At 48.5% G+C, this 17652-nt stretch overlaps 1 protein-coding gene across 6 annotated transcripts; it reads left to right on the top strand.

The window, feature by feature from the left end:
• The first annotated feature begins 5826 nt into the window (after positions 1–5826).
• On the top strand, positions 5827–17354 carry LOC100539239 (sodium/calcium exchanger 1-like). Of its 6 annotated transcripts, XM_031552321.1 has the most exons (8): positions 5827–5958; positions 8307–8327; positions 8983–9000; positions 9449–9517; positions 10292–10422; positions 11170–11269; positions 13257–13532; positions 15234–17354. In XM_031552321.1, exons 1-8 carry the CDS (start codon positions 5943–5945, stop codon positions 15608–15610), a joined length of 1008 nt encoding a protein of 335 aa, XP_031408181.1. In that variant the 5' UTR covers positions 5827–5942; the 3' UTR covers positions 15611–17354. The 6 variants fall into 6 exon arrangements, with proteins under 6 accessions (XP_031408181.1, XP_031408185.1, XP_031408184.1 ...); XM_031552325.1 differs by lacking the exons at positions 8307–8327; positions 9449–9517 and adding an exon at positions 6241–6344 and having other exon boundaries at positions 5845–5958; XM_031552322.1 differs by lacking the exon at positions 9449–9517 and having other exon boundaries at positions 5850–5958.
• Positions 17355–17652: the final 298 nt, after the last annotated feature.

Below are 17652 nucleotides of genomic sequence, written 5' to 3' on the forward strand. Positions count from 1 at the left end.
TTCTATTTGACCTTCATCTACAGTCAGTTGTGCAATTTATTCTCCATGGGGGTCTAATTAGCCCAGTGGAAAGAAGTACGTGTCATGCTGATAACCACCTGCAAGCTTTGCACACCAAAGCTCATATGTGATGGAGTCGGACCTGTAGCAAGCCAGGAGCCCTGTCTGGTTCCCACAGCTCAGCCATGTACTGTCCATCCCCAGCATCTGCAGTAGAACTGTGGCATCATCAGTGTCCTGAGATGCTTTTCTCACCACCTGGGCAAGTTGTTGTCATTCCAGATTTGAGCAATAGAAAGAGCAAAGTTTGGACCACTTTTGCAATTGCTTCCTTTCACACCCATTTAGCACGGAGTTTGGATTTACTGCACCGTGTATGCTCTCTGTCTCATATCTCTCCTTCACCTATGATAAAAGGCAGTGGGCATCTTTGCAAAGGAACTCTTCAGATCAGATCCTGCAAGTGGGAAAAATCTTTGAACCAAGGATGATTCTGTTACTGGCGGTCACCGTCATGGTCTCCATACTGTTGATGGAATGATCACTCAGGTCTTAGCTCTATCTGAGGATAAGGGCTGTGTTTCTCTGCTTTTTGGTAGATAGGGGATGAGTAAAGTCAGGTGTTTCACGGAGCATTTCCCATGTGGTGCTGCTGGGATAAAGCTGGCAGTGCTGGAGATGGTCATTTCTTGACTCAGTGTGCTACCACAATGAGAGGGATAGGGCAGATCCATGCACTGCCAGTGATGGAGCTGAAGGGACAGCCTCTCCCTCCAGATCTGATCACCTGCTCATTCTCAAAACATCTGAGGATGCTTCAGAAGAAAAAAAGTGCAAGAAATTATCTTCAGACATGCAGGTGCTGTAACTCTCCATATGTGTGCTCTTTGAGTTGCCAGGAGGCTCCGGGAGTCTTGTCCACCCTATTCCAGTGTGTTTTTGTAGGATTCCCACAAGTCTGTCCCTTGGAAAGTCAGGACCACCATGCTGCTGGTACAGAGAGTTGCTGAGCCTCTACAGGCCACTGCACATCTTATTTCTGAGCCTGCCCTAGAGGTGAGGGGTTTTGCTCTGCCTTTATGCTTGTGCTGGAGGAGATTGCAATGGCTCCCCCTGCCTTCCATTGGATTTTTAGTGTTTGTGCATCTAGAGAAGAGGCTGAATCTGAGCTCTGTGAGTCTCACAGTCTCCCAGAAGAGATTTTATGGCCCTTAGGCAGCCTGAATTGGTGGCTGAGAGCTGACAGAGAACTGAGACTCCTCAGAGGGGACATCTCCTGTCTGTTGGCATGAAATGGATCCAAGATTGGGCTGCACGATCTTTGTGTCTTTCCACACAGAATCATAGCCTGCTGCTGCTGCTTCCCTCCCCATACAGCTGGGTGGTAGAGGCCTCCAGACAGCATGGCCCTGCATGGAAGGGGCAGAAACCCTAATGAACCTTTGCCTCTGTCAGAGACCCCTGGGTAACAGCTACAAACCACATGTGATAAGTTGTTTTGTACATTCTGCTCCACAGCTGCATCTTCTGTCCCTCAGGAGCAGGTGTCCCTGCGCTGGCACAACGGACATTGCGTGTACCTCCCACATGTCCCCTGCCAGACGTGTGTCAACTGCAGGCAGGATGAGCACTTTCATCTTAGGGCCTCTGCACACAAAGCTGTCACCTCTTGCTATCAGGTGCAATTTTGTTGTCAACCGGTGGAAGAAAAACCTCATCTCCTCCTTTTTACTTCCCAGCAACAAGACAACTTCCCTCCTCGAGTAGCTGTCAGAAATGTGAGCAGTGAAGCTGCTAAGTGCACAAAAATGCTCTCCGGCATCTGGGTCTGAAAAGGTGTGTGCTGCAGAGGGAAGCACAAGAGCAGCTAGGGCTCTTTGCATCTTTCACAGCATGGACAGGGCCTTGAACCCTTGCCGTCTCCAGGCAGATGAGAGCTCACCAAAAAGGTGAAAACAGCAAGGCAGATGGACAGCAGACCCCGGAGGAGGTGGGGATGGGAAGAGAAAGATCTGCTTTGCTCTTGGTGGCTGTCTCCAGCCATGCATTGGGATCTGCTCCCTGCTTCTAATGGCTTAGGTCTAGTTCAGTTGGCCTTAGCCACTGGCTTTGGTTTTACTCAGCGCTGGTGCTGATTTTTATGCCCTGCAGCAGCCCCCTGGGCCATGCTTGCCCCTCTACACCGTTTCCAGCACCTACATGAACTGCATGAAGCAGGGAGCGTTTCCAGCCACGTGCCATCTCTAGCTTTAACCGTGACTAATTAAGTGACTGGCTGACAAGCAGATGTATGAGAAATCAATGTGGCAGCTTTCTGCAGGAGTCTAAGAACACAGGCTGGAATGGACAGCCCCAGCAAAACATCATCTCCAGAGCATGCATCCTTTGTGATTATTCTCTTACTGCCATCACTGACCCACTGGGCTGGGAAGTGCTTAGTTATTGTGGGATTTGGACTTAGGACATCACGGCCCTCAGCCCTCGATGTTGTCGTAGTGAATCTGGAGTTGGAAGTCCTCCAGTCTATACATATAGCTCTCCTGGGTGATTGCTGGAAGTTGAATGGGTGACAAGCTGCATAAGAACATAACTGTCTCTGTTGATTCTGGAATAAGTGTCTGTCCCAGCAGCAAAAGCATGCTACGTGCTTATCATCAAGTTAGCTGCTGGCTGCTGTATCAGATGGTCATCTGTGCTTAGAGATGTTTATTTTCATGTCCCACAGGGCACACACCATGACTGACTACATGCAGCACTTAGTTATTGCAGCACCAGCTCACTGAGCACAGTGATGCTTTCTTAGCCATAAGATCTCTGATCTAGGTGCACAGCAGGGTGAAGGTGGACAGGGGCCTTGGAAGGTCTCTGGTCTGACCTCTGCTCAGAAGACCAACATCATAGCACGAGCAGTAGCTTAGGCAAGTTTTGCACATCTCCAAGGGTGGAGATAGTTGGCCTTGTCCTCTCACTTCAAGGAAGGAAAAAAAAAGGGAAAAAACAAAAGCAGTGTTAAAAAGGCATTGCTAGGGTTCTGTAAGAGAGCTAACAGATGTGTTGTGCTGTGATGAAAGCCATCTTTCTCCATGCTGAGCCCGAGCAGACAGCCAGACATCCGTGCTGGACCTGACACATCCCTGCTCTTGGACATCTGGACCTGTCAAGGAGGACATCCCCCAGCACGTCCTGCCTGCATCTCTCTGGAGCCTATTGCTGATGCTCTGCTGTGTTCAGTGCTTGTCTGAGTCATGAGAGGGTCTTGTGCCATTTCACGTCACTGAATGATACCGTCTGGATTGGGAGCAGCAGGATTTTTGCAAGCACATGGAGAATTTGCCCAGTGACTGTGCAGATATTCGGGTTCAGAATGAATGTAAGTTCCAGGCAGGCTGCCACCAGGCACTCCTGACCCCACAAGAGAGACAAGTCTGGCAGAGATAGTTGAGGTGGGAGTCCCAGCTCCTTGCATCTGTGATGCCACCATAGTCTGATATAGCCTTGGTCAAAAAATACTTGCAGAGAAATATTCCTCTGTTGTCCTCCATCTGGCTCCTGCCAGTCTGAGCTAACTTATCATTCATGGACCTGTCCCTGCTTGTGTATGAGGTTGTTCATAGAGTACTTACCCTTCTAGGGCATTGCCAACCAAGAGATTGGTACTGAAGCTTTCCATGAGCTCCAGTGACTGACGGTTGTGCGTGGCGGCTGTGCTGAAAGAGCTCTGCAGTTTAACTGAAACAGCATGATTTGAAAAGAATGCTGTTATCCTGGTGGAGAGCACAGGGCTTAGAGCAAGAGTAGGGATGTTGTGTCCCTGAAGGCATAATCTTTTTGGGAAAGAAGAGCTGGAGCTGCAGTACTGCAAGATTTGTTTCATTCTTTGATTGCTGGTGCATGGAAATGAGCTGAAAATCATTCCCTCAGAGATTGCCTTGGCTACAGACTCAGGGACAAGCAATTTTTGATACAGAAACGCAGACACTTGTGTGGTTTCTCCTTGGCAACATTTTGCCCAACTTTTTGTTGGTGCGAGCACCGAGGTGGATGCTGGGCCCAGATGGCTTCCATGGGTTTTGGCAATGCTAAGAGGAGGCACCAAGCACATTTCTCCAATATTTTATCCATCTTCCACGCACACAGTGTCTGTGCACTAAATGTCCGTGATGTTTCATGGCACCAGCTTCCCTGCAATAACCATGAATGGCTGGGCTGATCCAAGTGCTTTCTTTTACCAGCAGAGAATGCATCACTGGTCTGATTAATCCTCCCATGCACTCAACTGGAGCATAACACTGGGAAAGGCAATAACTCCTCTCCTACTGAGGACCCAGGAGTTCGGCTGGGGCACAGTGGAGAGGGTTTCAGGGTGCTCTGCAGAATCCAGGAAGCAAAATGCGGTGCAGTGAAGATGATCTATGCTCTAAGAATAATCTGTGTTATTTCCATATAGCTGTTTCTCAAGCAGATGTGGTCTCGAACATCATCAGAAGGAAAGTCTTTTCTCTGGGATTGCAGTATCATCCCAGGAACAAATTTGCCTCAGCAATTTTTTGCTGATTGGAAATGCATCCAGTGAGCAGACTTGCTGTTTGTTCCTCTAACCTTGTGCAGAAAAAATGAGCAGTGCACGTGTCTGCCTGACACAGAGCACTTGCTCACACCTTGGAAATAGCAGCCAGAAAACTTCATTGCCAGCAACACCTACTGGCAATGGGAGATTCAGCCCAGAGGCTCCATATTCAAGTCCTGTTGGTGTTGAGTCTAAGCACTGGCAGCAGCTTTCTTCTTCCAGTTTCTTCTTGTGAGAGAGAATTATTTTGCAGGGCTCAGAAATCCCGCATGTAGGAAGGCAGAGCACACCCATAGGAAGCTTACGTCTTGATAGCTGTGCTGCCCTCAGCATTGCTGAAGACAGCTTTTTTAATTAACTTTCCTGAGAAGGGCTTTGTTTCATATGTGTAGGGAAGGTGCAGAATGCATTTTAATGGGAGTTGACAGGTGAATTATTGATTTGGCGAGTAACGTTTCTGAAATAGTGCCATTCTGCTAATTCTGTCAGGTCCTCTGATAGCTTGGCTGAGAGCATTAGGTTTCTAATACGCAATAATTTCCCCTAACTCATCAATGCGTAGCAAGATCAGCTGCATGCTTGGTAACCATTTTTCCTACGTACAAAACCGTTGCAGCGATAATTACAAACAGAACAAATTATTACGGATATTCATTCTAAGATACCATTACCCCATACTGTGCTGCATTGTTACACTTTTCACAGCCATCGCTTGCTCTTGAGTAAATGGTTTCATTATAAGCATGAAGGGCAAACTTAATACACTTCTGACTCACAGCGAACGGCACAAGAAATCATCCTGGCTGTTCCTCCGAGTGCTTGGCAGTATTTGCTGTGAAAGAGAGTAAAACGTCACCTCTGCTGCCAAATACCTGTCAGCCAGGCAGAGGGGCTCTGCCTAGGAGGATGCAGCAGATGGGACCGCTGCATCCCCCTTGAACTCGTCCACCAAAGCCCACAAAGCCCAAATGGAACAGCCGATGGTACTGCTGCAGATTTGCCGTGCTGGGGCTGGTTAAGTGGGAGCAAGCCATCAAGGGGCTGCTTTGCACCTAGAGTTTTTGGAGGCATCCTGACCCCATGGACCTCCCTGCTTGTCCTCTTGCCCTCTCAGCCTCTGCCTTTTGCTTTCGGCTGTGCTGCCCCTCTAGCTGTGCTACCAAATCCACTGTTCTCTCTCCGCAGCCTCCTTCTCCTGGCCTTTCCACCCTCCTCCTCTCCCTGTCTCCCTCCTCCCTCTTCCCCCCTTACTCTTGAATCTCTATTTCTTCTTCTCTGTTCCAGCAAAACGATATCAATCAAGGTGATAGATGATGAGGAGTATGAGAAAAACAAGACCTTCTACCTAGAGATCGGGGAGCCCCGGCTGGTGGAGATGAGTGAGAAGAAAGGTGGGGGACGTGCTCCGGGGCTGAGCCCAGCCTGTGTGTCCCTGTCTGGCTCACTCATGCCTAGCACCTGCAACACCGAGCTCACATCCGCAGCGCCTGCGGAAAAGGGCAGGAGCTGTGCCCCCAGAAACCCCCAGGGATGCTCCTGCCCTTCCCCGCCTGCCCCATCGGGATGTGCAGCCGCTTCCCTCCCTCCCCAACCATCTCGGCACCACGGCGGACGTGAACTGCATGCGCGTGCGACGCCAATCATGTGTTTGCCTTTGTCTTGTGTTCCCACAGGAAATTCATTACCCTTAGAATACTTGACCGTGAGGAGTATGAGAAAGAGTGCAGTTTCTTCCTTGTGCTTGGGGACCCGGTGTGGCTACGACGAGGAGTGAAAGGTGTGAGAGTAACACCAGACCAGCTCTCGAGACGCTGCCGTCCGCTTTTCTCTGTGTCTCCCTACTCTCACACTCCTTTCTCCTCGCACTCTGGCTCCCGGCCGTTTTGCCCTCCTTCCTTCGAAGCTTGGCCCCTGCAGCTTTTTACTCTGTTTTCTTTTCTCTTTTGTTTTGGGGGGGACGCTGTCTCACTGGCAAGGGCTCCCCCCGGTATCCAGGCAGGGGACGATGAGCGTCGCCAGCCCCCGTGGACATTTTGAGTGTATCGTCCCACCACCCCGCAGCTGCAGCTTCATTCAATTCAGTAGAAGATCAGTAGAATTCAGTAGAAATCAATCCAGCCTCCAGAAGCAAGCAGTGCTGCATCATTTTTATCAGAAGATAAAGTAGCCTCTGCTTGAAGTAAAATGCATGGCCAGAGCAGTTGTTTCAGTCTTTTTTACGCTAGCACTAGGGTCTGAAAATAGCTCAGAATCACGGCACAAGCAGGTAATGCTGTAAGATGCAATCAATCCAGGAGAAATCAGGTTACACTCAAATAAAGTTTCATGGCTCTGCACTGGATAATAGCTCCTCATAGGAATAATAAAAACAATTTCCTCTTTCATTACATAAAATAAAAACATTTCTCAACTAACTACAGACCTTCCCGAAAAGCATGGCTCACTTCGTTTTCCAAGCTTGCTTTTTTCTTTTCTTTTTTCTTTTCTTTTTTTTTCCTTCCCAAGAATTAACTAAAAATTAATGTCAAGGCTAATCCTCCATGCTATTGGTTGCCAAGCAAGAAGCAATTTTAGAGCTACTTAAGATAATTAGTTGCCCTACAACAGTCCCTTATGAAAGCCTTTGTAACAAATTGGCAGGAATGGTTGTCCTACCTGTCTGGTTTCTGGGACAGAAGCTCTCCCTGCAGCAGCCACAGGGCTGGCACATACTACTGTTCAGGACAGAGAAGGTCCCCAGCAGTTCCCATGCTGAGCAGGGAGATGCCTCTCTATTTCAGCCTAATATCTGGCAGTGATGCTGCATTCCCCCTCCAAAAAAGTGCCATGCAGGTCAGCTTTGCCATCTTCTCTGTCAGGTTTCCTGCTGGTTTTTGTAGCTAGCTGCATTATGTGAACTGGTAGGAGGAGTCAGGCTAAAAAAAAATCAGTTTCTCGCTCTCCTGGTCACAATCTGAGAGTAGCTGAGAGATGTTCAGTTTTGCAAACTAGCTAGTTGAAAGTCAAGTCAGGATTTAAAGGGATGCTATTTGCTGCTCTGGCCGTGCTGTGTTGGGTTTTTTTGTTGAGCCAGATTTTGTGCTTGATTTTACAAGAGGCAGCGAGATGGGGTCAGCAGCGCTCACAACCTGCAGATGGGAGCACTCCTGAAACGTCACCGCTGGGCCATGTAGCCACGCTGCGGTCTGTGCCTTGGAAGCCAGAGACCCACTATGCACCAAGGAGAGCTTTTTTCTTTCATTTCAAAAACCTCAAATGTTGAGTAAGCAGATCCCTGAGCCAAACTTTGCCCCAGACTTTTTTCCTCTCATTCCATATGTTAGAAGCACAGCTGTCAGCAGTAGTTCTTGCTCCCCGTTAAGCAGCTGGAAGAGGTCAAAGCCATTACCCACTGCACACGGGACACGTTGTGTCCCCCTCCAAGGCAAAACTGCCCCTGAGACCAATGGAAGATCTTGCACATATGATTCAAAGGGGAAAAATGAATTCTGGGAGTGTGCCTTTTATCTCATATCCACTCCGTGTCTGCAGTCATTTTTATTTTAAATCCACAGTCCCATGAAACGTTTTCATTCCTTTATTTTTAGTGCATCTCTCTCAACACTAATGGTATCCTGCAGTTTTACAGATCTGAAAGCTCTGCCCTGGGATCTGGAGTTTTTCTGTGAATATTCCTTTTGATTTCATTATTCATTTACTTTTCTTCTTCTGTGTTTGTCTCTGTCTGTCTCCTTCACAGCGCTGTTATTGAATGAGCTTGGTAAGCGTGCATTCCTTTTTCTTTTCCATTTTTCCAGTTTGTCTGCATATTTTCAGAAGATGATTGATTTTGTTTGACGTTTTTCCTTGCTCACAACATTCTCTTCTAGGGCGGTCAGCACTATTTAAGTAAGCTCAGGTATCTGATGCCCCATCAACCCTCAGAATAGAGCCCAAAAGTCATTGTTAATGAGCAGTAACCCACCATGGCAAAGAATATTTTTTGGGAGTGGAGTAGTAACAGGCATAGCAAACCCGCCAACGACCCTGGGTCACGAAACTGCACCATGACTAGCCCATAGCCACCTATGCTGACATGGCAAAAATAGAGTGGGCTGGTGACTTACGGTCAGCAGAATTGGCCAACCCATCTGAAAGAGGTGATACCTCCTGTTTGGAAGACTGGGAGGGAAGTGAAGCATCCCAAGGCCCCTGGCAGGCTATTTTAGGTGCCAGGGAATTACAAATATTTTTGGGCAGGGTGTCCCCATGCCATCTCCAAGCTAGAAGTAAGGAATCAGCCCCCATCCCCATGTGGGGCAGGGAAGGTCCTCCATGTCACTGTAGGCTGCAGAGGACTGCTGTGATGATGCTAACCCTCTCTTTCTCTCTTTCTCTTTCTCTCTTTCTGTCTCTCTCTTTTTTGATTTGTCTAGGTGGCTTCACCATCACAGGTACGGATTTCTGCTTTCCCCCTGTCCCTCCCCCTTCCCTTCCTAATGACTGTATGCTCATCCTGCTCTTTCCTCTTGGTTTCCTCTTTGCTTTTGTTCCGCCCTGGAGGGAAACTCTGGAAGGGTAAGCAGGTGGTGAGGCCACCCTCGCTCACACCGCGTCCCCTCATAGCATACCCAGCCTGCTACGCATGTGGCCCTTGGCAGGACATGATGGTTGGGAAAAGGCCCAGAGGGCTGCAGAGCAGCCCCTCAGGAGCACTGTCAGTGATGCCTGAGGCTATAGCAAGGCTCTGGCCACGAGCAGCTCTATGCAGGCGGTGGGGCAGCCGGGTGGAAGCCACGCTAACCCCGTTTGCGTAGGACATAGAGTTTACTAACAGCACAACATGGGTGTGCACGGGGCATGCAGTGCCTCCGACTGATCTCCTGTTGATCGCTCCAATAGGCAAACCTGTCTTCAGGAAGGTACAGGCTAGAGAGCGTCCTCTTCCTTGCACCGTGGTCACCATCCGAGGTACCCAAGGGTCTAACACAGACTGATTGGTGTGTTTGTTTACTGACCCAGGCAGATTAACCCATTTCTTCAGCAAACCTGGTTCCCCTTGGGCCCTGATGGGGGGGGCTGGCAGAGAGCAACGTGGGGGTCTGCACAGGGACGGTGACAGAACGTCCCCTGCCTTGAGGTTGCAAAGGTGTCAGCAAAGGTGCAGATCAGCTCCGTGGCTCTTGCAGTCCTGTCACTGCCAGTTCTTTAACATCTGAGACCAATTCATGCCCTTGGGGATGGCTCCTCACACAGTGCTAGCCCAGCTCTTCCCTCCAACCCCATGCTCTGCAGCTGCCAGGCTGCTCTCCCTCAAGGTCAGGTCCTGCTCAGGAGGGTCTCATGCCCATCTCAGGCCTGGGGCTGCAGGTGGCTCTGTCCGGTTGCAGTGGAGTGATAGAAATATGCTAATCGTAGACCTGAAGAGCTAGGAATCGTAGTAGCTTTAGAGGCAATCTGTTCTCTCCAGCAACTCTGTAGGAGAGGCAGCAGTCACCAGGCAATACACAATTCCTCCACCCTAAGGGCGAACTCAACTCTTCTTGATATTGGACAAGTTGCAAACCAATTTTGCTACCACTTCCCAGCAAAACTGCCTCATCTATCGCTCCATGACCTCCTTCTTCTTGCCTGCTCTGTTGCTCATGTTTCCCCCAAAGGCTTCCCAACCACCAGCTGATGGGAAGCCAGCTCGATGGAGTGGCCAGCTGGGCCTGGCTCACAGGTGGGCTCTTTGCTTTACAGAGGAGAACGAAGAGAAGCAGCCACTGACCAGCAAGGAGGAGGAAGAGCGTCGAATCGCAGAGATGGGTCGCCCTGTCCTGGGGGAGCACACCAAGCTTGAAGTCATCATTGAGGAATCCTATGAATTCAAGGTACTGCTCGTATCTCATGCCTCCATCCTTCATCTCCTCTGGCTTTTGGGTTTGCACAGCGTTGGCAAACACATGCTAATGGCATCGCAGCAAAGCAGGGCAGCTCCTGACATCACTAGGGCTCAGACAGCAGTCTGTGATCACTGTTATACAAGCAAGCTGTTTTCAAATATAAGCTTGCTATCATAGCCATGCTTTACACTCTATTTACATTCAGTCTTGAGTGGTCCCTGGTCGTGGGACCCTGGTTGAGTACTCCCCCTGGTCGTGGGACTCCTATGGCAAAGGGCTGATACCCTAAATGCAAGCAGTCATTGTGACTCTGTGGTGAAGCCTTCCCAGGAGCATCTCCTGCCTTCTCCAGCAGCACTGAACTTCTCCTCCTGAGCAGCACACAGTATCTTACTCAAGTTCCAGTTATTTACAATTCTTTGAAGAAGCCCAGTAAAAAATCCTCCCAAGGTGTTACGAACAACATGAGCTGCAGCATCTCACTGCTATTTGCTGTTAAACCTCCAGCAAGACCACTCAAACTCCCACTGTGAGCAGATTCAAAAGGTCTTTATGAGTGGCAATAAGAGGAATTGCTGACACTTACATTTGCTTTCACTGCAGGGGCACTTGACCTGAACTTAGCCTCTGCTAAGCTTTATCCATAAAGATACAGCTGTAAGCACCAGCACTGGTTTTAGTCCAGCATCTCCAGCCTCATGGCCCTGATTCTCTCTTCTGCATCTCCATCTGCAGAACACTGTGGACAAGCTCATTAAGAAGACAAACCTGGCCTTGGTGGTTGGCACAAACAGCTGGAGAGAGCAGTTTATTGAGGCTATTACTGTCAGCGCGGGTGAGTTTGGTCTTCAGCTCCAGGTGAATTACAGTCAACCTCACTCATGTCTCAGATTGGCTGTAGAAGTAATATGGATCATAGTGGAGCAAGAGGAGGCTGCATAAATAAGGCAGCTGATTAAACCCTTTGGTGAGATCACCTTGTCTGATGCACGGGAAACCTCCTGCAGTAAGTGTATTTGTAGTGCCCGGCAGAGAAACACCCTGGCTGCTACCGCATGGCAGAAGGGAAAAGTGATTTCAGTGGGAGAGCTTTGGGGTGCAAACGCTGTGTTTAAATTCAGATTAGCACAGATGGTGCTGGTAGGAAGTGGTACTGCTCCCTGCCCTTGGTGCTCCCTGCAGTGGGGGCTGTGCAAGGGCCAGGGTAACAGGCCTTGAAGACAGCCTCTGCATCCCCCTCTGATGGCCAAAAATTTGCCCTTGATCCCCTGCATTCAGGACAGCAATGCTCCTCCAGCCAGCCGTATTTATGGCTCTGCAACCCAGTACTGCTCCCAGTTCTGAGAAAGGTAGATTTTGTTTCAAGAACTGGGGACATTATAACTCACTGGCTGGATGTTACAGCCCAGCCTGGGTTCTGTGTCTGCAAGCATTAAGGCAAAATCAACCAGCTGAGATTAAATCACAACGGAAGGCAATCTGAGCCCACCTGGATAATTTGGCTTTGAAAAGGATTGGGGGAACACTCACATTTCCTACCTCGAGCTCTACTATACAGGGCAAACTCTGCCCAGCACAGATTAATTAAAAGTGATGGCTGTACCATTTACCCTTTGCATCTGAAAATGAGGACAGGACATCGTGCAGCAGCTATCTCCTCAAATTGCCATCCCTCTTTTTGTATCGTAGTTATTCTTAGAGCCTCCAGCCAAGAGCTTCCTATTATTTCAGATACAGAATGAACATATCATGCAAGACAATCCTCGCTGCAGGTTTCATAGCTAATATGGTTAAAATAATCTATGCCAGAATCAATTATTTAATTGCATCCCATATTAAAGCAAAGATAATCACTGGTACTCGGATCTCATCTCTGTGACGCATGTAAAGGCTGCAGTTATGTGAAAGCCTCACCACTGTCATGCCTTGAATATACAGCTACCATCAGTGCTAACAGAATGATTAATAGACATTTAATAAGTGTGACATAATTTAGTGGAAATGACCTGTCCCCTTGCATCTGGGAAAGAGAAGTTTGTCCCTACATTTTTGCTAGGATTTAGCTCCTCAAGCAAAAACATCCTGCAATTGGTGTGCTTATTCCTGAGAGTGTCACTGCCCAGCCTTGTTCTGTGTTTCGATTCACTTCAGCAGGATCTGGCCAGCAATTCAAAAGAGAGCCATTATTCCTGCTTAACAAAATGACAGACAGAGGTGGATGAGCATTATGACAGTAGCACTCATGTTCATTTTTCAGTCTGTTTTATCATCTCCCTAAAGATCTAGATCCACAGCAGTCTTGCTGCCAAGTAGCTTGGGAAAAGGATTAAAATACCTGCTGCAAAATTACAATGTCAGCACAGCACAGTGTATTCTGCCAGTAGCAGCTTTTGTGTAACAAGCAAAAAAAGGCAGGTGCAAGCTTCCCAGGCTGAAAAAATGTTCCTTATATCCACCACAATGCACAGGAATAGGTTATTTATATTAGCCAAAATAGTAATACCATGCTCCTGATTTGCTACCGCTTCTGCCATGGTGAGTGCAGTGCTTTAAAACCAACGAACACATGATTTTCCATCAAGTTATTCTAGAGAAACCATGCTTACATGTTGATCTTGAACTGCAAAAATGCTTTGAAGCCAAATGGTATGTGTGTAATGTTGCCCTCCCAGCAGGGTGCTGAGTAGGACTTTTCCCAGACTGATCATTGCCTTATTTAGCTTTCCCCAATAGGTCCTTTGTAATGGTATGTAGGTTTAATTGACACCTACAAATCAGTCTTCCCCCAACATGGGTGAGTCTAACCAGGTGTTTCTCTCCAGGGGAAGATGATGATGACGATGAATGTGGGGAGGAGAAGCTGCCCTCCTGCTTTGACTACGTGATGCACTTTCTGACCGTCTTCTGGAAGGTCCTTTTTGCCTTCGTACCCCCGACAGACTACTGGAATGGCTGGGCCTGCTTCGTTGTCTCCATCCTCATGATTGGCATCCTGACAGCATTCATTGGTGACCTGGCATCCCACTTCGGCTGCACCATCGGCTTGAAGGACTCCGTCACTGCAGTTGTGTTTGTGGCACTGGGGACATCAGTGCCAGGTAAGGATAACAGCAGAGTTTGTTGGAAAGGTCCATCTCTGTCCAGTCTGGTCCGGGGTTTGGGTTGGGAAAGCCAGCAAGGTCCTCAGCTGTGTTCTGCAGGACCTAGTGAGGGGCAATTGGAGATGAACATGGGAGTTGTTTTTCAGTCTCAGATGAGACAGGAGGATAAACCAAGATGTGATTTCACTCCTCTGGCAATGCTTTCAAGGGTCTTCCCTCTTGCAAAGGCTGTGAAGCCTCTATTTCTTTGGATAGCCTCCATAGCATTGGCTCTCAGAGTGGGAAATTAGTCTTATTAAAAATGCTACCAGTGCTGACCATTGTGCACTTTCTTTTGGAATGTCTGCTCCTTTGACATTCTCCCCAAGTGAAGTAAATGCTTGCTTGTACTTAGGGTGCGCTACACAGTACAGGCGTTTCTGCACGAGATTCAGATTGATCAAGATGAGGCCACTGAGCCAAGGGGAGCTGCTAGAAATGCCTTTTGTAAAAGCTGTAGAAGGTCCGGTATGCACACATGTTCAGAGATGTGTCTCTGATCACTTGATCAAGTCATCCAGCTTCAGAAGACAGCAGAGACTGAGGACTGACCTGGGAGATATAAAAGATGAGTTTCCATTGCTGTATACCACTGTGCTGACCAGGCACAGTCTGGTTCCTGGAGAAGGGGCTGTAACTCACCCTGACCCTCTCCTGCTTCAGTCTCACCAGTCCCAGACTTCTAGTGATCAACACTTAAGTGCTCAGAGATCTTGAAACTGACTTAGCACTATCAAAGCCCAAAAGGGAATCAAAAGAACCAAAAGGGAGAGCAGATTTGGGCAAGGAAAAAAAAGAAGCAATTTATAGTCTTCTGGCACTAGTGCTAGGTGTGGGTTTTGCAGGGCTGTCTCATAGCCTCAACATACAAAATCTCCCCTTCTGTTTTTGTTGACAAAAGTTGGCATTTCGGGAAACAAGAGAAAGCGAGAAATTCTTTTTAGGATATATTTGGCTTCTTGTTTGAATTAGCAGATGCTCACAGATGGTGCAGTGTTAGCTGGGCTCCTGGATTTGCATGTAGAACCAGCACTTCCCTATGGCACATCACGCTGGTCTACTGGACACGAAGTCTGCAGTGTAAGAGGCCAGTCAGGTTTATTACAGATCTTTTGCTGTTGAAGCTGGTGAAACAGCAAGTGTGCGCTCATCTGCATGGCTTTTAGTCCCTGTTAAAGGGGTAAAAGATGAGCTCTTGATTACCAAAATGTTAGGCTCTGCACAAGGCTCTGGAATTTAGTGAGGGAAAAGGCATTGGAGGGAAATCATTAAAGTAAACACAGAAATGCAAATACAAACTTCAGCAGACCTGATGGATAGAGACAAACCATTGTGGCTCCCACAGAGCTTTTCCAACCAAGTTAGCCTGTCAGTGGATGTGGGCCAGAGGCCAATACACAGTGGTATTGGGAAGGGCTGCCTTAGCTTGAAGCGCCATGGGGCATCTGGGGATCATACTGGGGGAGGTGCCCCATATTTCTGGACCTTGAGATTTCCTTCCTGGGAATTTCTGGACCCTGACTGTCCTTCCTTGAGAACGCTTGTAGACAAGTATGTATCCTTAAGCAATGCTTTGTGGCATCTGTCCCCAAGATGCCCTCCACCAGCTCTCCCTACCTGTCTGTTTCCTGAGGGTTTCTCTCCACCTTCCCTTTGCAGACACGTTTGCCAGTAAAGTAGCAGCAACACAGGACCAGTATGCGGACGCCTCCATCGGGAACGTCACCGGGAGCAATGCTGTGAACGTTTTCTTGGGCATCGGAGTGGCCTGGTCCATCGCAGCCATCTACCACGCAGCACATGGACAATCCTTTGAAGTCTCACCCGGCACTCTGGCCTTCTCCGTCACTCTCTTCACTATTTTTGCTTTTATCAGTGTGGGCGTGCTGCTCTACCGGAGGAGACCCGAAATTGGAGGTGAGCTAGGTGGGCCGCGGACTTCCAAGCTGCTCACATCCTCACTCTTTATCCTCCTCTGGCTCTTGTACATATTCTTCTCATCTCTGGAAGCCTACTGCCACATAAAAGGCTTCTAAAGGAACAATCAGAGATAGTAAATATATGTATATCTATATGTATCTATATAGAGCAATATATAGGTATAGATATAGATATAAAGCTGTGTATAATGAACAGAGAAAGAATAAAAGAGATTTGCCATGTTCACACACCTGCTGATGGAAAGCAGCTTTGGAGCGTCCTATGAACTAGGCAGGACCCCAAAGTCGGCTGGACCCCTCCTCAGGGGTCCCTTCTTTGCAACTCTACCATTGAGAGCAGCCGGCAGCCCCTGAGCCCTTTCCCATTGCTCCCACTGACTCCGGGAGGATGGATGCGAAGGCAACTGGGTGAGTCGGCACAGGGAAGGCCGAACAGCTGGCTAGAAGTGGGCAAGGAAAGGAGAGCAAGGGTCCCGACCTCCGATCATCCTCCGTCTGCCTTCGCCACTTGGGAACATCTCCTCCGGCCCTATTGGAAAGAAGCGAGAGACCAGACTGAAGACAAGGGGAAATTGGGAGCCTCCTAAGAATAGAACACAACCATTTTCATCATTTGATTTTTTTTTTTTCATTTTGACGTGTGTACAATTAGCATTCCTCCCTTTCTCCCCGCTCCATTTTCCCCTTTCCCCATGTTCTCCGTGCTTTGGGGACGCAGCCACATGTCTGGTGTCCTGAGCTGAGGTCCCACCTCATCCTTCCCTGGGCATGCTGTCATGGTACTAGTAACATTTGCATGAACAAAACGATCCCTAGCTGTATATAGCATCCTATAGTGATAGTCCTTCCAGATGTGTGGGTTGAGCATTGCTGATACAAGTGTTTTCTTTTCACCTGGTTTTATTTATTATAGTTAGTTTAGTTTCTCCCATAGGTTTGAGGTTTTTTGTTGTTGTTGTTGTTGTTCTTTGGTTGTTTGTTTCCTCTTCCACAGGGAGTGACAGGAGGGAAAGCTTTCCCCACTCCCTGCTCTGTGCATGTGTCCCCAAGAAGCAAAAACAGCCACATGAACATAGGTTTTCTGTGTTCTTGGAGGCCAACTGGCAGCCCTCGTTTCAGGATCTGTCCCTGGGGTTGCTCCTTCCCCACAGCCATTTGGAATAATTCAGCACAAGGGCTGTAAGGAGTTCTCCTCGTGCCACATTGGGGCACAGCCCTGGCACAGAGGTGAGGGGCTGGTGAGCAGGGTGACAGGGAGGAGGCAGAGCAAGGGATGTGTCTGGCACGTGCCCCTTCTGAAACCAATGGAAGGGGCACAACAGGGCCACTTCAGGATGCCCGCAGTGTCTGGGGGATGTCCCCTACCTGCGCTTCCCACCAGCCATACCAGTGGCCCAGCATGTGCATCCACTGGTGAGCTCCTCCAACCTGGCTGGAATGCACCTCTGCACCATAACCCTTGGGCTGGGGTATTTGTATCCATTGTGAACAATCTGCAGGAACTTCAATGAACCTGTTGTAAGAGTTTCTCCAGGAGTCTGAAGATTTTTTTTTCCTTGTCAATCCTCTTCTCACTTTTGAAGGGTTATTGTGGTTTTCTTTTTTTGTTTGTTTGTTTGTTTGTTTGTTTGTTTTAAGGGAAGAATTGAACACAGATGCAGGTTGTTCAGGTGTGTGATTACCTTTATGTACAATGACTTCATTTTCATTTGTTTGCCTTCGTTGATTTTTCATTGTGTGTATTGCCCACCACTATAGCCAGTGATCCACTAATTGTGATGATCCTTATCAATGGTACACAATGCACAGACAAATAAAGTTTGCAATGATTCCTCATGGACCCAGTAGTGCTCCTGCATATTCTCTATGGAGAACCCTCCCCTTCCCCCTTGTTGTTGTCCTGTACATGGCACCCACCTCTTATTTCTTCATCGCTTTGCCTTTGTTGTGTTTCTGCTGCCAACAAGGGCCCCCACGTGCCCGCTCCTGCCCCATGGGTGAGGATTGAACACTATCACTGAGCCTGGCCCTCCTACCCAAAAACCCAAGGCTGCTTTGTGCCACCCGATCTGCCCACAAGCACTCAGCATCCTTCAGGACGAGCACAGGTTGAGCATCAGCAGCATTAAGCCGAGCAC

Source organism: Meleagris gallopavo, chromosome 2 (genome assembly GCF_000146605.3).
Source record: "Meleagris gallopavo isolate NT-WF06-2002-E0010 breed Aviagen turkey brand Nicholas breeding stock chromosome 2, Turkey_5.1, whole genome shotgun sequence".
NCBI classification, from domain to species: domain Eukaryota; kingdom Metazoa; phylum Chordata; class Aves; order Galliformes; family Phasianidae; genus Meleagris; species Meleagris gallopavo.